This window comes from Chenopodium quinoa, unplaced genomic scaffold (genome assembly GCF_001683475.1).
Source record: "Chenopodium quinoa cultivar QQ74 unplaced genomic scaffold, ASM168347v1, whole genome shotgun sequence".
NCBI lineage: Eukaryota > Viridiplantae > Streptophyta > Magnoliopsida > Caryophyllales > Amaranthaceae > Chenopodium > Chenopodium quinoa.
Genome location: NW_018743783.1, coordinates 2,958,113 through 2,982,294, shown reverse-complemented (window position 1 = coordinate 2,982,294; position 24,182 = coordinate 2,958,113). Strand labels below are relative to the sequence as shown.

The window sequence follows — 24,182 nt, the reverse complement described above, 5'->3', positions numbered from 1 at the left end:
TTTAACCAACATAAATTAATAATGAGATTTGACAATTTAGTTGAATAAATAAAATCATTCATCTAATGAAAATTTTTATTCAACACTCATTTGTGCATATCTGAATATTGTAATCTTCCAATATGAAGAACAATAATTTTCAAGCATTAGTATGAACATCTTAAGATTTTAACCAACTCAAAAATGATTAAAACCAAAAACTTGTTCATTATGGATTTTAGAAAGTTAAGATCCAACCAAATAAACAATTAAAGATTGAATCTTTAATATTTTAGGGGCTTCAAAAATACATTTTCACCATAAACATTCACACTCCAAGCAATTAATTAGCAAAAATGTGAAATTGCAAGTTTATGTGAAAATAAGAGCTAACCAAATTAAGCACCAATTATGACTTCATAAACACGCTTAATGAGGGTTAGAATTGCAGAAGATTAATGGTATAATCAAACACATAATCCAACAATTGCATGCCATAATTAATCAAGGTTTAAAGATTTAAAAATTTTCGTCAAAAACAAAAAACCCCTCGAAAAACCACTTTCTGGGTGGATTTTGGCTTTTGGAAGGTAATTTTTAATCACTTTATGAGTAAAGAATGATTTGGAACGTCGATTCCACCCAAAATTCACTAATTTTGAGTCAAAATCAGAGTTCGCAAGCCAAAAATAGCATAAATATGATTTTAATCCAATTAAAAAATGAGCTCCTAATCTAATTAGGAAGCTAAACCAGAAATTTAAATCCATTTTAAATCAGCTTAATTAATTTTTAGTTGTAAAAAATAAATACAAGAGCTCTTATACCGCTGTTGGGTTTCGCGGTGTCTGATACCGTGCGGAAACAAAACCCGGATCGCATGCATAATAATTACAACATAAATAAAAGCATGCGAATAAACATAAACATGAGTGAAGAGAAAGAACAGAGAAAAACAATGCTCACCCTAGAAGCGTGCTTCGCTCAACCGTTGAGCTCGAACTTGAAAGCTTCAAGTTCCGCAAGTGCGAGAACCTCCGACGACTCACACCCTCGCTACCGAACCGTAATCGGTCCTTACCTCGAAACTTAGTCAAGGCTAGACCAAAATAAATTAGAGTTTACGAACAAAGGTTTTCTCGCTTTTGGAGATCCCCTAAAGTTCACCAACTTAAGTGAATTTCGCAATACCTAATGATGTGTATTTATAGGGAAATGTCCCCAAGAATTCCCATCATCTTTCAATGTGGGATAGTTGGTAAAAAGCAAAAATAAGATTTAATTTAATTCCAAATTAAATTAAAAAGCAAAACAATCATCAAACGACAAGTGGCATAAGGAGAACAAGGGAGTAGGTGAGGACCACAGGGGAGGACCACCTTCCCCTTGCTTCCCAAGCCACCCCTTCACTAAACGGGTGCAATAAGATGGCACCAAGTGGCAGCCCGCCTTGAGCACCAAGGCAACCATGTTGACACCTGGTCTCTCAGCTGGGACTGCCAGCTAGGCCTTCCCGCACTACCCCGCAACAGCAAGCCTTGCAAATGCGGGTTGCTTTGTTGCTGGGCGCTACTGCTGCTAAGCACCAAGCTCGGTGCTAGCACGTGCCTGGCGCGCAAGCTGCTGGGCATGCCAGCTCGCATGCATGCTCGGGCATGCTACCACGCCTTGCTAGCAGGGCTGCTAGGCTAGCTTGCCTAGCCAATGCATGCGATGCATGCTAGGCTTGCGACCAAGCATTACCTTGCAACAAGGTGCTCGGCTAGCTATGCTAGCTTACCTAGCCCTTGCGAGGCTAGGATTTTCGCGCGTGTTGACTTGTTGTTGGACTGATTTTTTCGTCTCGTTGATTCCTAAATTCGACTCGACGTTCGACACTTTAAGCTCGAAATCCGACGTCTTAGTTCGTAAAATCTCTATTGATTTATTTAATCATTCGGATTAATTCGTCGCTTCGGTTCGGTCAAACGATTGGGTGTGACCTGAAGGGTTCAGTCAAGATTAAGCTGTAATATTAATTATTCATTAATATTACTAATCGTAAGCGGCCTTCAGCTAGGCATTCTGATCACTTGACCTCACTAAATAATTAGCTTTCTAATTAATTCCGAACCCTCTATTAGAATATACACTTGTTCGAAGAACACCATTCCTTTCACCTATAGCACAATTAATAACTATACGATGACCTTGTTGTCATGTAGCCGTTAACAAGCTTATGTTCTTTTTTTAATTATCGTTAAGGCGTCAATAGGGCTACTTTCCACCTATTACTCCCTCCACCTATTACTGACACAATTTCCATTTTCGTTCGTCCTAGAATAACGAGCACATTACTAAACATAGTATAAGACCACTAATTAAAAACAATTTTCCACTACTCTTTCATGACCCGTTGTTTTTTGGAAAACAGTTTCAGCCACATAAAAAAATCAAAAGCAATATTTTTACATTACACAAATGTATTAAATGGTCTCACTCAAAGTTTTCATACTATGTGTCCATCCCGAAGTCTTGGATATTCTAGGACGGAGGGAGTAATTTTTTATTTTCTTGGTTTACGTCATGAAAGGTATTCTGGTAAATCATCTTAGCGTTTAAGAATCCAAATTAAGCTTGAATTTGATAAAATAAAAATATTTTGCTAAAATCTGCTCTACTATGCATAGGAGCTCGAAAGAACATGTCCTAAGTATAAGATTTGTTCTCATCGACTTATTTTAGATACTTATTACTTATTTCTTAATAAATTCAGATCAGATCAGAAAGATTCAGATCAGAACTTTTGATTATCATTTACTTATCGTTAAATATCGTTAATTGCGTATTAAAAAAAATTATAAAAATTACATATTTGAAAGTTCATTCTGAAACGAATTTAACAAGATCCATTTTGATGATGTTTTTCTTTATATTAGTATTAAAATGCGATCAAAGTTTAGTCAATTTATTACAGATCAGACCAAACCAGATAATAAAACTTCAGATCAGACCTTAAAAAAATCAGACCAGATCTACTTGTTTAGGTGGAGAGAACAACTCCATATATACCCCGTATTAGATTTTGGATTGGATTCTAGAATCTAAAATTCGCTCTCTTATTTTCTAATTCTGGGTTTCCTCACAAAGAACCCTAGACCAAAGTAGTAATCATCACACCAATTCTCTCTCCTCGACGACAATTCAATGTTATCAAACTAAATATTCCTCCTCAAACTACGCTGTTGTGCTAATTTTGTGACTTCATTGGAAGTTTCCGGCAGATTTGGGGATTGTTCGTTCAGGTAATTTGTAAAAATTTTACAGGTTTTTCTAATTACGGTTCTAAATAGGGGTTTTCACGAAATTTTGCATAAAAAATAGTTCAGGTGCAGTGTTCTGTAAATTTTATTTAGGTGTTTTTTCTAATTATGCTTTTAATCAGGGGATTAACGAATTATGGAAAAAAGATCAGTTAGGGTTCATGCTACTGTATTTACTGTTGAAAATTTAATATTAGTTGATTATATAAACTCGCAAGGTTATATTCTAATATGAAATTGTAGATGCTGCAATAAGATCTTGGCGTTTGGATTTGTAAATTCTTTCCCAATTTAAATTTGTTAAATTTGGTTTCCTAAAAAAAAAATGTTAAATTTGGTGCCTTTTTTTTGTTAATTAATGCTGTATTAAATCAATTAATGTTGAATGAGTAAGTATGATGTATGTTTGCTTGGATTTAAAGGTTTCCGATAACAATTGTATGTACCTTTCATTTGTTATGACTATGTTAGCAATGAAACTTTATAATTGTACTTGTATAATGAATTCTGGTATCTAGTCAATTGAGGTTGTTATTCACCCTTTTCCTTTTGTTGTTCAGAGAAGATGATTAACTTATTCAGAGTGAAAGCAAAACAAAAGGAAAATGCTGAAAATCTTAATGGAAAGACCCATGTCAAGAAGCAATCAGCTGGCGAACTACGTCTTCATAAAGGTATTCATTCTTAAAATTGTTGTAGTTATTGGTACTCATATGGTCATATTTAATGTTGCTCTAGTCTTGGTCTTGTGTAAGTGGTTTTCAATTAAGCACTAGAGTTTTAGCTCAAAATTCACAATTTCCATCCTTTTTGTATGTTGCTCCATATTTGTGGTACACCAGTAATGAAAAAATATTATTTAGGCGACGAGCACACTAAAGAATGAGACTCGCTGATCCAAGAAGGGGAAAAAATTTATTTGACTTTGTATCATTCTTTTTCATTTTCATTATCTGCGCATGAATTATATGGGGTTCCTCACTCTATTGTTCGATTACCCTAGACTCATGCATATATGAACATGTCATTAGTTATATTTATATGTAAGAGACTGGGATGGAGATTTTACTCTCTCTCTCTTTTTGTGTGTGTGGATTGGATGGATTGGTGAGATTCTTGTTCATCAGTTGCTCTGTTCTGACCAGATTTATTGTTGATTGCTTATGTCATGATTTGCACTGAAAAGTGTTTGCAAGCTTCATGCTTTATTTCATAATTTTTTGCCAGTAAACTGATCTTTCTGTATAATAAAAGAAACACATTATCCTTAATTAGAATAGTTTCATGTGGAAATCTATTAACATCATCTGCTGCATTTGGTCCCGGACTCCTTGTATCCACTAAATCTGCATTGTGGAGATTGAAGGTTTTTATGAGACGTATGATCAAACATATTATTATGCTTCACGTTACTGTTACCTCTTCTGTTTACATATTGTGGCTCTAAACTATTGACCCTTTCTAGATATCAGTGAACTGAACCTGCCCAAATCGTGTACCATATCATTTCCTAATGGGAAGGATGACCTGATGAATTTTGAAGTTACTATCCGGCCTGATGAGGGATACTATTTGTAAGTGTCTCTTCTACTAAATCATGCCAACACCTAGATTGCATCACAAGTCTCATAATTGACATCTTCTATTAATACCAGTCATAATTCATAGGCTATTGCTAACTAGTGTGTAGTTCTTGCTCGTCTTTGTACCTATGTCATTGATTCTTGACTTTGCTTCTTTCCCTTTTTATATTTATTTTTTAATTATTATTATCATCTCTTAACCATCAATATTGCTTTATTCTTTTTTCTCTTTTTTTCTTGTAATTATGGAGGTATGGAGAGGGTGGAGTTTTTGTCAAAATCTATATCTCTATGTTTCCTCCATTTTACAATGAACGCATCATTTGACTTTTGCCTTTGCCTAAACTCTATTTTTGATAATTAATTGTAATAGAAAAAAGCATAGTCAAAGCTAATAAATGAATAGTGTCCAACAGTCCAAGGTCCAAACAATACATGTATTTTGTTACTGAGGAAGTTATTATACTAGTGTGGAGGGCAATTAGATTAGGGGCTGTTTGGTTGGGGATATTAAGCAAAGGGAAAGGGAATCATTCCCTTTGTTGTTGTTTGTTAGCCAATTTTTTTCATTCCTTTTCCCCTTTTTTATTTTTGGGTTTACCCAAATTAATTCTACTCTCATTCCCCCACCCCCCCAAGCCTTTTCCATTCTCTTTCCCCTCTTCATTACCCACCATTCTCTCTCCTCTCAAACCCTCACATGAAGATTCGAAGAACTAGGCCGGCGTCGACCTCTGACCACCGATAAACGTCTCTTCTCCGACCAGGTCGGTAAGCCGAGTCGACTCACCGGAATGGCATAAACTCGCCGATCAGAAACGAAGAGTGAGAAAGAGAACCTTGGTTCTGGAATCTCGTGTTCCGGAAGCCTCGCCGAGGAAGATGATGAACCTCGCCGACCAAGGTTCCAGAACACGAGGAAGATGAACCTCGCCGACCATACTCTATTCGTATCTTCTTCAACTTCAATTCGCTGACTAAGGTTCCAAAAGAACCGAGATTGTTACCATCGGAGAATCTGGAAGCGGCACATTGGTGGTGGCGCATCGAGTCGGAAGCGGCGGCGTGAGACCGTTTTCGGCGACATTGAGGCAGTGGTCTTTGATGAGATTTGAGGCCGATGAAGATGAGATTTGACCAATAATTTATCTTTTTAATTTTTTTTTATTTTTGAGGGATTTGATATTCTAATTTCTGAACCAAACAATAACAAAGTGAATCAATGAGCAGTTCATTCTGTTTCCTAGACGCAACCAAACAACCAGGCCAAATTAGGGGAATTCCTTTCCTTTCTCCTTCATTCCCTTTCTGCATTCCATTCTAATTCCCCTGTGCAAACCAAACGGCCCCTTAGTATATTTTTATTTGGATCATTGAACTTCATTAATAATTCAGTTGGCTATGCTTTATTTGCATTACTTGTTTCTTTCATCTTATCAACTCCCTCCATCTCAAAAAGTTCTCCTTGACTTTTTTTTTTTATTTTTTTTTTGTGGTGAGTCACACCATTAAAATAGGTAGAACTTTAAGAGACGGAGGAATAATTGCATAGTGTATTGATATACTAAGGGAACTTTTGATTGCAGAGGCGGCACCTTTGTATTTACCTTTCAAGTTCCATCTGTATATCCTCATGAACCTCCAAAGGTTAAGTGCAAGACAAAGGTAAATAGAGTGATTCTCAATGTAAAACCGTCTTATGCTACATAAAATGACAAGTTATAAGTGCACTTCTGAATTTTTGTTTCCTAACTTTTTGTATGCATCTGGCAGGTATACCATCCCAACATCGATTTAGAAGGTAATGTCTGCCTTAACATTCTAAGAGAAGACTGGAAACCTGTTTTGAATGTAAACACTGTCATCTATGGGTTGTATCATCTCTTCACGGTACTAACATTTCCCTTTATCTAGATATTGTTTTTTCTTTTATTGCTACATGCATTGCATTATAGTGGCATGTTTATTTGTGTGTGCAGCAACCAAACTATGAAGACCCTTTAAATCATGATGCCGCTGCTGTGTTGAGGGATAATCCGAAAATGTTTGAATCTAATGTGAGAAGAGCTATGGCTGGGGGTTATGTGGGTCAAACTTTCTTTCCTAGGTGTGTTTCTTGATGGTTATGATGCTGTTAACTTGGATGTGAAGGGTGCTGTTTGACTTCCTGGGAACTATATCTTTAAACCTGTACCAATTTCGCCGAGGGTGTGTATACTTTGTGTTGCAATGAGAATTTAGTCAAATGACTTGAAAATTTATGGTTTCCTCTTGTGCCAAAATAAACACTAGTTAAATAGTGCTAACAATTTGGAAATATTTGTCAAAATTTATACCGTATCTTTTACTCATTTTACGCTTTTGTTGTTCTTGATGATCATTTCTTTCAAGAGTTTTAAAAGTAAAATAAACAGGCAAAACAACCCCAACTGAATATAATCAAGTCAAATTTGCCTAAATCCAGGCATAGGTGAACCTACAAATGTACAGGATAGTCTTTGGTTTCCAGTGTTTCTTTGTTGTTTGCGATTGGTAGTAGGCCATTATGGGTAGTAGGCCGATAACGGAATTGGTAAAGAGTTGATGACCTGGCCTTTGTCCAAGTCATACTGAGGCACCATCCCATACAAAAATAATTAATATCTTTATAAATATCAATATTGTATTTAGACAGTATCAAGTTGTTTTTAAATTACAGTATATATATTTGGATTTTTTGACTTATAATACCACAAAGAAGCACAATAATGGATTTTAATACCACAAAAACTAAAACTTTTATTATAACACCACATAAAATCCAAAAAAAATAGATTTCACCACCACTTAACAGATTCTTGAATGGGATCCGTTAAGTGGGGTTCACACTATCACTTGTCACCATATTAGAAATTAAAAAATAAATAAATAAAACCCCCAAAACAATAATCCCAGCCACCCCATCCCTACCATCGGCACCCCCTTCCATGCCGGAACCCTCCCTCTTGACACTCCCACAGCCACCAAAACCTGCACCACCTCCAACACACCCACAGCAACCGAAACCCACGCCACTACCGACACACCCCAACCACCGGAACCCTCCCTCCTTCACCAACAACCATCTACCTGTTTTCTGACTCCCCAAAAATAAAAGAGCACCTAGCGGCCGAAATCGATAAATTTAGGGCCGAATTCGACCACTTAGGCCCTAACTGACTGACTTCAACCGCTAGTGGCAGTTTAGGTGGTGGAATGGGAGTTTGCGTGCGTTTCTGGTTGGTTAGGGTTTAGGAAGTTGCGAGTTGGGGGTTAAAAGGCGCGAGGGAAAGGGAGGGGGTGGAGTTCACTGGGGGGTAAGGAGGGCTAGGAGTTGTTTCGATTATGAAGGAGGGGGTTCCGCGGCAGCGTAGGTTTGGCGGCACTAGGGCCTAGGGGGGTGCCGGCGGTGGGTTGTAGGGCTGGCGGTGGTGGCTGGGTTAGAGTTTATGGTTTTTTTAAAATTAAATTTGTTTTTAATTTTTATCCACTAGATTAGTGACACATGTACGTTATAGGGCCCACTAATGTTGAATGGCATCAGTAGAATGGTGGTGAAATCAAATTTTTTAGTTTTTTTGCGATGTTATAATAAAAGTTTTAAATTTTGTGGTGTGTTAAGTAAAATAAAACTTTATATATTATTTATATTACTATGTACTATAGTCAAAGTACTGTCCCAATGGCATTTCAATTTTGCTTAAAACTTTATGGAGCGCATTTGGTCCAAGGATCGAATCTTAACAAAAATGTAATCCCCCCTTTATTTTTTGAAAGTTATTTTAACTTATTCAATTTTTTTGAAAATAATTAATTAATTCAATTGACATACCATAAACTTTGTAAACAATTAATGATTTTTTTTAATTCAAAACCCCCCTTCCTACAAATTTTATAAACAATAAAAATTTATTAAAAGATGGTATTAATTATTATAATTATTGTTGTTCTTGTTATTATCATAGTTGTTATAATAAGTAGATGAAACCCGTGCGATGCACGGTTTTTTTGTATTTTTTCGAATAAAATAGTTAAATAATATATATTTATCTAATAAACTTTGTGATATTCGCTTGCTTACAACTTGATTTTTTTTTTATAAACTGAATTATTTACTTTGTTTATCATATTTAGATAAAATACGTAATATAAAAAGATAATATTTGATTTCACAAACTTTCATATGTGGCTAGTCACATTGTGTGGTCGGAATTACTTGGTCAGGAGTTACTTGGTTTGTTAAGGGTTACTCGGACGGTCAGGGGTTGGTCGGTCAGTGTTTAGGTATGTCTCAACCGGTCATACGACATGGCCAGCCACACAAAAACGTGCTAATTTTATTTTTATAATTAATATAAATTTTTTGGTTTAAAATAAATTGCAATTTATTTTAGGAAAATTTATTAAAAATAATCCCAATTTCGCCCAGTTCGCTCAAGAAATCCCTACTTTAGATTATTTTTAAATAATCTCAACTTTACCACCCTTTAATTTTTAACAGACCTGGGTGACTATAACCGCGTAAGAAAGTCAAGCTTCCCAATTGTTGACTAAGTTTACTAATTTCCCACCTAAAGTAATTATAAGGGTCATTTAATACCCAACCACCTCTGTCAACATCACACCCAACCCCTGTATCTCTCGCAAATCTTCGAAAAGGATGGTGACGCCATTAAACCTTGGTTCAGAGCTTCCATTTCAAGCAAAGATTTGGAATTTGCGAAGGGAAATTGTAAAAGCACACGCAATAAGTACTACCATTGCAGGTAACCCTTAATCTAGTTGATTTTGCATGTTTAATTGAGTGGTTTGCTGTTAAATCGTAGTTGTTTGGTGCTAATTACATGTACAAATACCCAAAAGCTTCATTTTTTGGTATGTTTTGTGTATAATTTGGTAATAATTGACTGTTAATTGGGGTTTAATTTTGGTGTAAAAGAATTGAGTTTGTTGTTTGTTTTTGCTACAAATGTGGTTTGAATTTGTATGAATTGCGGTTGGATTTTGTTTGAATTGTGGTTTGTTGTTGCTATGGTCATATTGACAGGGTGATATGAGTGATAAATTTCACAAATATACATTGAAGTTTTGGCATGGGGGGTTTTCAAGCATGTTGCAAATGGGCAGTTAGTGTATGAAGGAGGGAAAGGGAAGACAAAGCAAGTAGACCCTGGTGAGCTATGTTACTGGGACGTAATTATGTTAGGGAAGGATTGTGGAGAGACAAAAAAAGGTTGAGAGTGTGTATTACCTGGTTCCTGGACTTAGTTTAACTGATGGGTTGTGTTTTGGGGTTTTTTAGTGTCCTGCAGGAGAGTTACAATTCCAAGACTGGATTTCGGGCGCCTGTATCTGCAAAACAACGGAGACTCCTGGTGCGTGGATTTTCGCCTCCAACGATCAAGTTAAAACGTGTTTGGATGTAAAAGGTGTGGAATGTAAATGGGATCAGGTTTCTCTTTGGAGAGAAACGATCATCCGACTATCTCAGACAGCCTCAGTATCCGAGTGTAAACTCTCGTGTGTAATTAAATTATGCAATTAATGCTCTGGTTGTATTCTATGTTGTGTTTCTTTTAAGGAAACATCTCCCTTTTATAGGGTCTCGAAATGCGTGCCCTTCCTAGGTTAAGAAACCTAGGACTGACGGGCTGCTTGGGGATTTGGGCCTTGAAAGCTGCCAAATATCTGTCTGCCACGTGTCATGTCCTGGTACGTCTACTTTGGGCTCTCCTTAAGATGACACGTGGCAGGCTCTAATTGGTCCACGTGGCGAACCATGATTGGTCCACGTGGCGGGGTAAAAATCCCCTAATCATTTGCCCCACACAGGGGTGACGTGGCTTGCCACGTGACGCCTGTGACATGTGTCACATGCGTATAGGCGAACTGTTTTTTACCGTTTCTTCTTTTGGAACATTTCTCAAGGGTTCCCCTTGAAATTCTCACCCCCCTATATAAGGGTCATGCCCCAATCATTTTTTCACACATTCTTAAGATTTTCGGACATAGAATCTTTGACTTTTAGAAAAGAACTTGTCTTTTTATGAGAAAAGCACCTGTCGCCGGCTACCTGACCACCTGTTTTTTACAGCCGCCTAAGACTCTTTTCAAACGTCAACCGTACCTTCAAACTAAAGGTAACCGCCTACTTTTCTCTCGTATTTACTTTGTTTCTTTTCTTTTTGAAAATGGTTTCCCAAAAACACACGGCACGGCCTAGGTTAGTGATCAGCCGATCACCGGGGACGGCTGAATCTAGAACTAGGAGTGCCGACTGCCCCTTGCTGGACCACCCTTTGCGAACTTCTCCAAGTCGACTGTCGCTGTGTCTGCGCAGGACACCATGGCCAAAATTAAGCAAATAGTTAGGCAGCAATGCACGGACGACTCCTTTAGGGCGCCTCTTAGCGAAATCTCGGACGTGTCGCCTAGCACCCCAAGTACCCCCAATGATTCAATCTTGCTAGAATCAGGGGAGGAGTTGGAGGGTAATGCCTCCGGCTCTATTCAACAGGACCCTCAGGCAAACGATATGTCCGACGGCTTAGACAGTGAGTCAGAGCCTAATACTTTTGGTAGATCCTCCAATGACTCTGAGGAAATGCGCTCTCGTCTAGAGACAGCGAGAGAGTCCCATTCTGTGGAAAAGGGCAAGGACTGGGCCGAGCCGTCTGCTACCCTCCGAGAGGAATTTGCTGCTTACTATCATCACGTTCCCTCGGGTAGATGAAAAGCAATGGCTGATAAAATAGGGATTTTAGAGCTGAACATGTCATGGGACATGGTTTTATTTTGTACGTGCCGGATGCCGAGGACACCATAGTCTAGCCAGAAAAGTCAAGCTACGGGGATGAATACTTTGGCTGCTATGAGGCGGCCATTCAGGCTGGTCTCAGGTTCCCCCTCCATCCGGCCGTAGAGAGCATTCTTAATAGATATCAGCTGGGTATCTGGCAACTGGCCCCAAATTCTTGGGTAAATATTCTGGGCTACATTGCCGCCTGCGAAATGTTGGAGGTGGATCCCAGCTTCGAGGCATTCGCCCACATGCATTATCTCAGCCGGATCCCAAAGGCAAGCGGGTCTGGATGGTACACTTTGTCTAGCCACAAAGGCTATATGATGACAATAGGAAAAGAGAACAAGTGAAAGGATTGGAGGAGCAAGTTCTACATTGTCTCTTCTCCTGACAAAGTGAAGAACAAACAATACAACAGGTGGAACCGAAACCCACCTCTGCTATCAGGCGGATCTGAATTGCCGCCTGTTCCCGGAAAGGCCAGAGAGGAGATCTTGGATAAGGGTCTCTTCAAAGTGACCATCAAGCCTAATGAGGAGACTGAGTTGAAGGAAGTCATTCCCCATAGTTATATTCCCCGATATGTCTGGCTATCTGATGGGGATTATCTTGCCGCCTGTGGCCTTAGCGTTGAGAGGCCGAGAGGTGAGGACCGAATGTGTTAAGATGTTTAGTAAGACTTGTTTTGTTTTGTGTGTCTTACTTAACCATTTGACTCTTCTTATGCAGACAAAGCAATGGAAAAACTCTCGGCCACCAAGAAGCGAGCCGCCTACTACCGCTCCCTTTTGGGCAAGCGGAAGGGCGAGGAGTCGCGTGCAGCTCAGACACCCAAGGTGAGCCTTTCTTCAATTTGGCTAAGTTTTGATTTATTTTTCTCGCCTTCTTCTTACTCAAGTTGGTTTACGTGCAGGGCGGTTCCTCCAAACCCTCTATTTCTTCTTAGCCGGACCCGAAGCTTCTGAAGCAGACGGCCGGCGATGTGACGACTCCTGGCAAGTCCAGGAAACATGTGGCGGCCCAGAGGCCTGGAAGAACCCATCCTCCTAAGTCCCCAGCCGCCCCTGGGAGTAGCCGACCCCAAAAGGAGAAGGAGGCAGCCGAAGGTATTACAAGCTTTAATCCTTTGCCTTACCTTTGTAGGGTCAAATTCAATCAGCAGTCGACCAGTACCTCTGAAAGTAGCCGGTCTATAGGTCGAATTTACACCAAGTATTTACAAAGTGTTGATTGTGCAGATGCCCCTCAGAGGCCGGATTTTCAACAGCTGGCCAAGACTATGCTGAGAGCCATCTCCCTTGAGGACAAGAAGTCGTTTAGAGGAGTCGACACCGTCAATCTTGATGCCATCCTCGCTCTTCTCGCTAAGATATTTTAACTTGTAATTTTTACTTTTTTGTGCAACTATTTTTGCCGCCTGTACTAATGTTTTGCTCTTTGCCGAATGCAGTCTATGCTGCGAGTGCATGGACTTAGAAAGCCCATCCACGAGAAGACCAAAGAGGTAAAAGCTGCAAATGCTCGCTCCGCCTTTTCTGTAGATACGACCATGTTTTAGAATGCTCAGAATGAATTATTGACCACTAACATCCTATATTATCAGGCGGCCGCCAATCTGCAGGTCAAGGCCGATTTGGACGCGGCGAAGAGGCGGATCTCCAAGCTGGAGAAGGTGCTTAAGGACCTCAAGGCTACGCTTGAGCCTCTTAAAGAGGCGGACTCTGAAGCAACCGGACTCTGCACCCCGGTGGACAAACTCAAGGCCAGGCTGCAAAACAAGGAGGTCCAACTCGCCAAGAAGTATACTTCAAGGGCTGAGGAGGAGAAAGAGGCCCTGGTCAAACAGATGATGGACGACTACACGCCATCATAAAGATGACTTGGGAGGCTCTTTTCCCGAATGCTGGCTATGAAGGCTGGAAGAATCAATTCGCCGCCTCCTCTCAAGAGTACAATGTAACTCCTGAATCAAGTTCAAGAGGAAAAGGAGGAGGAGGAAGAGTCTGATCCGGCCAAGGGGTCTGACCAGGAAGAGGATTCGGAAGCTGAAAAGGAATAGGAGCCGGCTGGGAAAAAGAAGGATGTAGCTGCTGACACTGAGAAGCCCCCTCTTGAAGCTTAAGCCTTGAATTGTTTTTCTACGGCCGAATGGCCATGTATTACTTTCCTCGGCCTGCGTACCATCCAACGATCACAATACAATTCGAGTCAAACAAAACAATTTCATTTGAAATCAAGAACCTGCGTTTTTTCTCACTCCTCCTTCCTCTTTCACGCGCAATTTTCTCTCTCCTCATTCAGTTCATCCGTTTTTCTACTCTCTTTCTCTCTGATTTTTCATCATAATTTCTTTAATCTTCATCAATTCTTCGTCAAGGTGAGTTTATTGTTTATATTTTGCTGTTTTTCAATTAATTTTAGGTTACATTCATCGTTTATTTTCGTTTTAGTTTTCGTTTAATTTTTGTTGATTTCAGCTCACATTGTTTATTACTTTGTGTCGATTATGTTTTAGTTTGTTTTTTTTTTGTTGATTTTAGTTTTATTTTCGTTTTTTTGAGTAGTTATCAAGTTGATTTTAGTTTTATTTTGCCTAATTTTAGTTATATTCCATTTTTTTTTAATTTTTTTTTTTGGAAACCTAGAAATCATTGATAATTTGTGCTTGATTTTAGGTTTATTTGAATAATTATTAAGTTGATTTTAGTTTTATTTGAGTAATTATTTTTTATTTCAGTTTTTAACTTGATTTTTGTTTGATTTTTCGGCTTAATTTTTTCTATTGTTTAATTTTCTGCTTAATTGTATCAGTTATGCTCGATTATTTCAGCTTAATTTTATTAGTTTGTGTTCAATTTTTTCAATTTGTTCATCAACTTTTCTGAAAGAGCCTGATTTTGAGAATAGTTTGGAAGAGCTTGATTTTGAGAGTAGCTTGGAGGAGCTTGATCTCGAGAATATGTTGGAGGAGGCTGTACCTGAGTAAAGAATGGAGGAATATGATTCTGAGATATTCATGCCTTATCCAAAATGAACAATCATTTAGGAAATATGTGATTCTTGGTAGATTTTAGGGCAGAAAGTTACATTTTCTCATTTTGAAAATTTCCAATTCCCCAAACTAGGATACTATGTTCAGTTTATCTGCCTTTGCTTATATGTTAACTTTTTTGTTTTTGGTAAATAGAAATAACATTACCATAAAGAAAAGCCAAAACGGCAATAAAAGTACAAGCCCACATGGCCAGAAGGTGAAAACCGTCCCCCAAAGACTACAAGTCCAAGGGCAACAAAACAGAAGCTAGAGGTCCGGGAACCAAAAGCCATCTTCTAGGAAGGGTTCCTTTGGGACAAGGACCAAAAACAAGGCTCCCTAAACTCAAAGGAAGAGGGTTACCCTCTAGGAGGGGCACCCCCGACCAAAAGAACAGGACAACAACCAGCAATAAAACAAAGAACAACAAAAAAATAATCTATGCACTTAAACCCAGCAAGCTGAACCAAGGCAGCAGCTCCAAGTAGCACCCAGCAGCAATAAAGGACAGCAGCCAAGCTGCAGTATCAACAAAGACCAGCAAGAAGGGGAGCATGCTGTAGCAGCCTGAGAAACTAGCAGCAGTAGGAAACCAGCACAGCAGTAGCACCCCACCAGTAGCCCCAGAATCAGTTGCGATACAGTAGGCAACACCAACAACAAGGAGCAAATGCACCAGCCAGAATTGCGAAACAGGAAGCAGTAGCCTGAACCTGCAGAAACAGCACCCAACAACACTAGAAACAGAGACCTTCTATAGTGCCTGGTTGTAAACCAGCCCCGGTGCAGCAATAGGACAGTAGTAGTAGCAAACAAGAGCACTAGCAGAGAACCCCATACAACCAACAAGAACAGCCGGGATAGGCAGCAAGCAACCCAACAACACCAACCCCAGGCTGAGAAAGACAGCACAAGAAGCAGCAAACAGTAACAACCAAAATATAGACAAAACAACCCAAAAGCTCAATTAGAAATCATACGTAGCTTTCGATCATCCTCCAAACATCGACAAGCAACTTTGAAAACAATTTCTTTAAAGACAAATTCTACTGGATCACATTTCCTTGAAATATAGTGTATTCCTTTGCCACCAAATACTGTAAACCGCTTCAGCCAGGAACATTAAATGTGACCGGCCACTAGGTTTAGATTTCCTACAATGGTGGGTTGCCCACTCAACTTCCAAATCAAGGTTCTGGACTACTTTCCTACATTTTAGAAGATCCAAGACCTTTTGCCAAATTCTCCGGGAGTAACTACATTCAAAGAAGAGATGAGGAGTGTTTTCAGGCGCCTGCAGGCACAACAAGCAACTAGGGTCACAATTCAAGTTCCACCTCATCAATCTATCTTTAGTCAATAACCGATTCCAGATTGCAAGCCAAAGGATGAAAAGACTTTTGGGAGAGGCTCTGTTATTACAAGTTACTCTCTTCCAAATAACTTTTGGGGATTGGAATCTAAGGAGATCATAAACCTTCTTAATTTGCATTTCCCCCCCATATTGAACTTTATCCTATCCACCAATCTGATCAATAACTTCCCTGCATTTAAGGATTTTCCTCAAAACCCAAGAACTCTTCTGAGGAGCAGGAACATCCCAAATATTCCTATTCTTGAAATAGTATGCATGCACCCACTTCACCCATAAAGAATCAAATAACATCCCAAATATTCCTATTCTTGAAATATTATATGTTAACATTGTCACAACTCACAAGGTTCTTAAAATGGGTAGTTTTCTAATTCATTATACCATTATAGTATAGAAGCTACCCAAATTTGTTCCTTTTGAATTACTTTTTCTTGGTTGGTAGGACACTATTTTCTCACATTTAGGATCCTTTGCTTCTTGTTAGAAATGTGGTGAATCCCCCCTTCCCCCTTTTTATTTCTCTTCATATTATGCGATATATTTTCCCATGCATGCCATCCTCCTTTGCGTTGATATATGAATACTTTTTTCACACTGTTGTAAGCTAAAAGTTTGCATAGATAATATTCTTGAAGTGTTGAATTTAGTGAAAAGTTTCGTGGTTGCATTACACCTAGTGTGCTGTCAATCTTGTGGCTAAGGTTGTGTGACGGATTTTAGCTTGACTGGCAAGAATTAGAATTAGTTAGTAGCTGTGACAGAAGATTACAGTTGCAGAGAGTGTTTGTAAATTGGAATGCAATTGTGATTATTAATATGTTGAATTGTAAATTGGAATGTAACTGTGATTACAGTTACAGTTGTTGATAATGCTGTCAATTCTTGCTTGTGTCTTGATGCTTTTGTTGGGCTAAGGGATGTTGTTTGGTTAAAAGCTGACAAGCATCATTGAAATTGATAATGACTCAAATCCATCTTAAAGGGAGAAATAAGCATATCATTCATATATGTACCTTGTGATATTTGGGCTGGTTATGCAGCCATGTAGGATGTAAACACATCTTTTCATTTAGAAGATCTTGGTTTAGGGTTTTCTTAAAAATTTGCTTCTTAATTGGATTTTTCCTTTTTTAGTTAGCTTACATTTTTTTCGGGTTTTTTTTTTTTTATAATTGTAGAATTGTTCAGTGCTATGGATTCTTCGGTTGCTATTGATTCTACCAATGCTAAAGATTTTACGGATGTACCTTTGGAAAGGATAATGTATGTGTTTTCTTATTTCCTCATTCTATATTTTCTTATTAAATGCTTGCTGATTTAATGAATTATTAAAGAAATGTTTGCTCATTTGATAAATGAGCAACTAACTATTTGCTCATTTGCTAAATGAACAAAAAACTGATTGCTCATTTGCCAAATGATCAAAGAAATGTTTGCTTATTTTGCAAATGAGTAACTAATTATTTGCTCATTTGACAAATAAACAAATGTTTGCCCATTTCACAAATGAGCATCTATGTTTTTGCTCATTTGTTAAATGAGCAAATAAGTATTTGCTCATTTGTAACTATTTGTTCATTTGACAAATGAGCAAATAACTATTTGTTCATTTGCTAAATGAGCAAAATATTGATTGCTCATTTGACAATTGTTCATTAGATAATTTATCGACCTATGCTTTTCTATCATAACATACTCTAGAACCTCCCCTAAAGTATCCTCTTCATTACATTTTTTTTATTTGACAAATGAGCAGGACACTTAAAAAGGAGTGTGCTGTCGATGTTGGTTCATCAGGGGCTGTAGTGGTTGTAGAGTCTGAGAAGCTCAGTGCATCTATAAACCCAGAAAAGAAGAAGAAGAGATTCAAATTAGTCACTACTAAGGGTAAGGGAAAAAAGGTTAAAAAAGGAATGAAAGAAAAACCGAATGTGAAGTATGAGGTTCCTGATGGTGAAGATGCTGTTGATGAAGTGCAGGGATCAAAGTCTGTTGTTTATGGGACGTTGCGTAATAGGATGTCGCCTTCATCTGTCGTTAATGTTGTTAAGAAGCTTTTAGAAGATCAGTTGATTGCTATTAGAGCTATAGGATTTGGGTCCTTGGAGTTTTTGAAAGTGTCCCAACTGCCTTTGCAGTTGGGTTTTTGGTTGGTCAAGCACTTTGATGCTCAGAGTTGTTCCTTGAATATTCCTGAATTCGAGCCTTTCAAAAATACAGAACAACATGTACATGAGGTCCTAGGGCTGCCAGTTGGAGGCATGGAGATGGATGCAAATGGTTTTTCAAAGGATAATAAAGTCATTACCCAATGGAAAAAACAGTTCAAAAAGAAATCATTATCTGTCAACATTGGGGAGCTTTCAATTTATTTGAAGGACCATAAATCAGCTGGGCCAATGTTCAAACGAATTTTGTAGTTCTTTGTGTTTCCACTTTAATGTCAGGTAGTCTTTTCATTTTCATGAAAGGAATGGTGTCCTTCCAACAAGTGTATTATTCCGATAGAGGGTTCGGGATTATTAGAAAGCTAATTCTTCAGTGAGGTCAAGTGATCGGAATGCCTTGGTGGAGGCCGCTTCCGATTAGTAATATTAATGCATAATTAATATTACAGCTTAATCTTCACTGAACCCTTCGGGTCGCACCCCTATCGAATAACCGATTCGAGACGACGAATCAATCTAAAGGATTAGATGAGTCATTAGAGTATTACGAACAAAGACGTCGGATATCGAGCTTAGAGCATCGAGACCGAGCGTCGCAAGTCAAGTCAAACTTCGAATACGACGAGATGCAGATTCAACAAGTGACAAGTTCGAGTCAAGCCATAGCCTCGCATTGGCCTAGCCATGCGAGTGCTAGGCTAAGTGAGGTCACCAACTGATATGTTCATTTTATATAGAGATTTACCCCCGTCCTTTGGTCATATTTAGGAGTAATATTGGCTCCTTGGAGCCACTTTTATTACTAATATGCGTTTTCTAGTGTTTTCGTAGATTTGGTATTGTTTTATAGGAATTTGCGGATTTGGAGCATTTACCTGAATTTATTGGAGCCGCTACGAGCATTGGAGTAAGGTCGCATTCATATGACCATATTCCGTAGCCCAAGATTGCGTTTGAGTAATCAAACCAGTAATTAAGGGCTCGGTGAAGAAGAAGAGTTCGAGGCAATGGACCTTGTCTCAAGGCCCAAGAGGATATTCGGATTGGGCCAAGAAAATAGCCCAATTGAGATGTCCATGGTTGCTCGAAGAGCTCACTCGACCAGGTAGGCCCTCGCCTTGAGGCGCGCCCTGCCAGGCGAGGCATATAGAAGAAAAGCGCCCTTCGCCCTATCTCGCGCCCAGCCGGGCACGAGTGAAGAAGCCACCAGCAAAAAGGCGGGCCCGGCCGGGCGAAGCTTCGCCCGACCAGGCGCGTGTTTCTAAGAAGAATTTTTGACGATTTAATTTGTTTTATTTTTAATAGGATTTTGTGCTTAAGTATAAATACGTTTTTAAGCTAGATTCGATTACTTCTTCTTTAGTTAGTTAATTTCCTGATTTCTGATTTTATGCTTTGGTTAATACTCTTATTTTCTCTCTACACCTTTGACTTATGTAATTCATTATTTTCCGTTTACTTTGGTAACGATTTCTTCCCCTTTTATTTTCAGTAATTTAACTGCTTTGATTTAATATGCTTCCTCTAATTGCTTTGATTAGTTTAGATTTAATTATGTGCGAGTAGTTTGTTTTCTAGGGTTTGTGGGGATCCATGAATAATATGAAGGGGTAATTTATTAATGTTGATTGTTGATGTTTTAGATTGATTTCCTATTAATTGATTTAATGCAATGCAATTAGATTTGCGCAGGTTTAATTGTATGAGTTATGCAATATTGATTCGAGATTCGAGAGATGAGAATTGATGTTTAGGCTTAGTTTCAATAGGCTGGTTAATTTATAAATGGTTAAGTCAAGATTCGAGAGATGCGATTTAATACCGGTAGATTAATTTTGTGATCGTAGTACGTAGCAAAAGCCCTTTATGATCTGATTAATCTATCATTGATGATTGATTATTATGTTTTACCTTGGAATTTTATTTATTGGTGAACCTATACCCTAGGCCTTTTATTATTGTTTTCCTCCCTTATTTAACTTGCTTCAGTTTAGTTATTAGTTTAATTCTCACAAAAAAACAATTTGGTTACTTGATAATTTAGATTATATTAATTAATTAGGAATAGAAAGACCTGTTTCTCTGTGGATTCGACCCTACTTCCCTATCTATATTAGTTAGTGGTTTTAGGATTACTTTTGATTAGGTGATACGACTTTAGCCTGTCAAAATTTGGCGCCGTTGCTGGGGAAACGGGTTTTATTTTTATTTCTGATTATTATTATAGTCTAGATTATTTTCCTTTAGTCTCAGAGAACGCAAGTTCTTTGGGACAGTTCTCATACTTGTTCGTTTAGTTCCGTGTTTATGCCCAAGAGTTCTAGATCAGGTTAAATCCCATTCGATCCTGAAATCGAACGTTCTTTTCATAAGTAGAAGAATCTTTTTAGACAGGTACAAGCTACTTCCGAGGGTATTACACCTTTGGAACCCCTATCTGATTCTAGCGATACAGAAATTTCTTTAGAACCAGAATCAGAGATGACGGCTCAACCACCTCGCAAGCTCAGCGATTATTCGTAGCCGTCCCTAGCAGATTTTCCACACCTTGCTCCCGCAGCGAATCTCGAGGGAGTACAATTCGAGATTAAACCCCAGTTCATTACTATGATTGAAAGGAACCAATTCAGCGGAGCTAAGGGTGAAGATCCAAATCTGCACATATTAGATTTTTGCCAATATTGCAACACCATTAGACAAGCTAGGGTCACGCAGGATCAAATCATGGAGATTCTTTTTCCCTTCTCTTTATGTGATAAAGCTAAATTATGGTACAATGGACTGAATAGAACTGCACTTGGTATTACTGATTAGGAAACTCTTGTTTTGAATTTCTATAACAAATACTACCCTGCAGAGAGAATAACTTTATTAAGGAGTAAGATCCTAAATTTTTCCCAAGAAGCGGATGAGTCTTTATATGAAGCTTGGGAAAGATTCAAGGATTTGCAGAGAGAATGCCCTCATCATGGGCTAGAAAAATGGCAGATAATCCAAGCCTTCTACAACGGGATTGGATATAATTCAAGAATGATTTTGGACTCTGCAGCTATTGGAAGATTTATGAATTTAGATGTGAATATAGCGATCAATGTTGTTGAAGAGATGGCTATTCATAATTCCCAATATGGGAATCCCAGGGGAATTGCAAATAAGGGAAAGCACCAAGTTGATTCTATATCCTTTTTGCAAGCACAATTAACTGCTTTTAGCTAGAAACTAGACAATATTAATAATTCTAATTCATCTTCCGTTGCTAACGTTTCCGCTATTGGTACTAACTCTGCAATTAATTGTGAAAATTGTGGACTTGTAGGTCATTGGGCTCAGGAATGTACCAGTTCGCTAGAGAAGATTAATGTTTTTCAGGCCTATAAGCAAACTAGTTCATACTCTAACACCTACAATGCAGGGTTGAAAAATAACCAGAATATGTCGTACAACAGTACGAATGTGCCTAACCCCCCACCACAGGTACAACAACCGTAGTAGAGGTACTACCAACCTCCACATCAGAGATCACAACAGACTGTTACTCCTACCCCTGATTCTAGTTTAGCAAAAATCAGAACGCTGTTAGTTAATATACAAAAACAGATGCAGGTTAGAGATGCCCAAATTGACTCGATCCTAGCACATAATAAAATCATGGATAATCAAATTGCGCAACTTTCTTCTAGTCTGCAAACTCGCCAGCAGGGAGCCCTACCATCACAGCCGGTGCAACCCACATATCACGTGAATGCAATTACGCTGAGAAGTGGATCAAAATACGATGGGCCTTCTATGCCCAAAGATGATGAACCTATTATTACAAAAATTGCTAATTCTGATTCTGTTACACCAAATCTTGTTGTTGCTAACCTTGAAGGGCCCCAGAGTAAAACTAACTCTTTTGATAATAAATTGCAGGGTAAAACTCAAGACAAGAGTGGAGATGTAAAGAAGCCAGCTATCAAACTACCATTTCCTAATAGACATCTCAAGAGTAAGTTAGATAAGCAGTTTGGTAAGTTTCTGGAAGTTGTCAAGAATTTGCAGGTAACGGTTCCTTTCACAAATTTAATTACTCAAGTTCCTGCATACTCTAAATTCATGAAAGAAATCTTGACCAGAAAAAGATCTATTAGCGAGGTAGAGACAGTTGCTTTTACTGAGGAATGTAGTGCTATATTACAGAATAAATCTCCACCTAAGCTAAAAGATCCGGGTAGTTTTTCTATTCCCTGTCATATTGGTAATCTGATGATCGATAAAGCTTGTGAATTGGTGCTAGTGTAAGTGTTATGCCATTATCTGTGAGCTCTAAATTGAATATGGGTAATTTAAAAGCTACCAATATTACTCTACAAATGGCTGATCGTTCTCTTAAATATCCTTTAGGTGTTTTAGAAGATGTTCCTGGTAGAGTAGGTAAATTTTATATACCTGTTGATTTTGTTGTCCTTGATATGGAGGAAGATTTGCAAATTCCAATTATTTTGGGTAGACCATTCCTTCATATTGTAGGGGCAATAATAGATGTGAAGAGTGGTAAACTTACATTATGTGTAGGGGATGAAAATATTATTTTTAATCTACATGATGCTCCTAAAAGCCCCATGCTGGAAGAAAAGTGCTATAGTATTGATGTGGTTGATGTAAATAATTTTTCTATTAGGCCCCAAGCTCTCGTTAGAGATCCCTTAGAGGCGGTATTTTGTGTCACATCTTCCACAGGAAAAGCCACTACATGGAAGGATGAAGTGGATGCTATAGAAAGGGCTCTAAATTGTGTAGGGCTTAGGCTTGAAGATGAACAAGTGGAGAAAAAGGAGCAACTTGAAGAAAAACGGACTCAAAATGTTGTAGCTCGCCCGACCGGGCGCAAGCGGAAGTCCATATATGAGCAATTTCGCCCGACCGGACGAGATGGAGCCCGAACGGGCGCAAGAGAAAAGAGGATTTTTGCCCAAAATTCACCCGACCGGGCGCGAGAACAAAGGTCGAAAATCGAGTTAAACTCGCCTGACCGGGCGCGTGAGCGGGACAGCAAAACGGGCCAACTTTAAGACGCCATAACTTTTGCGTTTCTTTACGAAATGTTGCGTGTGACCTATCTTCGGAAAGCTCTTCAATTCTACTTTCCAATGCAATTAGAATCACTGCATTATCATTTGTATAAAACAAGTTATGAACAAAATAGTGAGCCTGACTCATTTTTACCTCTTTACCTACTAACATTTTGTTTTTTTCTTGTCCAGAATTGTACCAAGGTGATGCATTGCAATGCTTGGAATGGTGGTGGATACGAGTTTGATGATGAGGGGTAGTTACTTGGGTTACTAACTTCTCTTTAAGCCAATGAGGACATTGTATGGTTTGGCTTGGGGGGAATTTCTTGTATATATAGGTTTTCTTTCTTTCCTTTTTCTTTTTATTTTCTTTGGTGTGCTTAGTTTAGTTTTTTTTTTATTTTTATTTTATTATTATTGCTTTATAGTTTAGATTTTATGTTTCTTTATAAAAATAATAAAAAAATACAAAAATACGATCCAACGAATGATAAATCATACTTCCCTGTGCCCCATTCATGAAATTGTTTTGATTCTTGGTATATAATGATGAGTATTGTGGATAGGTTAGCCATGATTTGATGTTTGACTGCTTGGATGTCTTAACATGCGTCAATTTTGCCCAACTGCTTGTGAATATAGTGCTTGACTAGTTGATTTGGTTAGGAATGTGTGTTAGTTCCTGGTATGTCAATGAAGTTGAGTACTGATTTGTAACTTTGAGTAATGTTTGTATGACTCATTATTATGCACATTGAGGAGGACGAAGGCATTTGTTCTTTTAGGTGGCCTTCAGATGATTTTAGATACATTTATTCCCTTCTTGCTGCCCATGTTGTTGCTTGTGCCCTTTTATTGTTTATTTGC

At 38.4% G+C, this 24,182-nt stretch overlaps 2 protein-coding genes across 6 annotated transcripts; both read left to right on the top strand.

Moving 5' to 3' along the window:
• Positions 1-3,045: 3,045 nt before the first annotated feature.
• On the top strand, positions 3,046-7,215 carry LOC110684848 (NEDD8-conjugating enzyme Ubc12-like). The gene is made up of 6 exons (XM_021861281.1): positions 3,046-3,263; positions 3,842-3,955; positions 4,747-4,855; positions 6,451-6,529; positions 6,638-6,754; positions 6,844-7,215. Exons 2-6 carry the CDS (start codon positions 3,847-3,849, stop codon positions 6,982-6,984), a joined length of 555 nt encoding a protein of 184 aa, XP_021716973.1. The 5' UTR covers positions 3,046-3,263; positions 3,842-3,846; the 3' UTR covers positions 6,985-7,215.
• Positions 7,216-9,419: 2,204 nt separating this feature from the next.
• On the top strand, positions 9,420-23,674 carry LOC110684847. Of its 5 annotated transcripts, XR_002503858.1 has the most exons (5): positions 9,560-9,648; positions 12,414-12,520; positions 12,598-12,790; positions 12,923-13,188; positions 13,288-14,266. XR_002503858.1 is itself a non-coding variant. In XM_021861278.1 (3 exons), the coding sequence occupies exons 1-3, from the start codon at positions 9,543-9,545 to the stop codon at positions 18,511-18,513; spliced, it is 855 nt and encodes a 284-aa protein (XP_021716970.1). In that variant the 5' UTR covers positions 9,420-9,542; the 3' UTR covers positions 18,514-18,632. The 5 variants fall into 5 exon arrangements, 3 of the variants coding, with proteins under 3 accessions (XP_021716970.1, XP_021716972.1, XP_021716971.1); XM_021861278.1 differs by lacking the exons at positions 12,414-12,520; positions 12,598-12,790; positions 12,923-13,188; positions 13,288-14,266 and adding exons at positions 17,272-17,356; positions 17,850-18,632 and having other exon boundaries at positions 9,420-9,648; XR_002503857.1 differs by lacking the exons at positions 12,414-12,520; positions 12,598-12,790; positions 12,923-13,188; positions 13,288-14,266 and adding exons at positions 9,930-10,055; positions 10,185-10,665 and having other exon boundaries at positions 9,429-9,648.
• Positions 23,675-24,182: the final 508 nt, after the last annotated feature.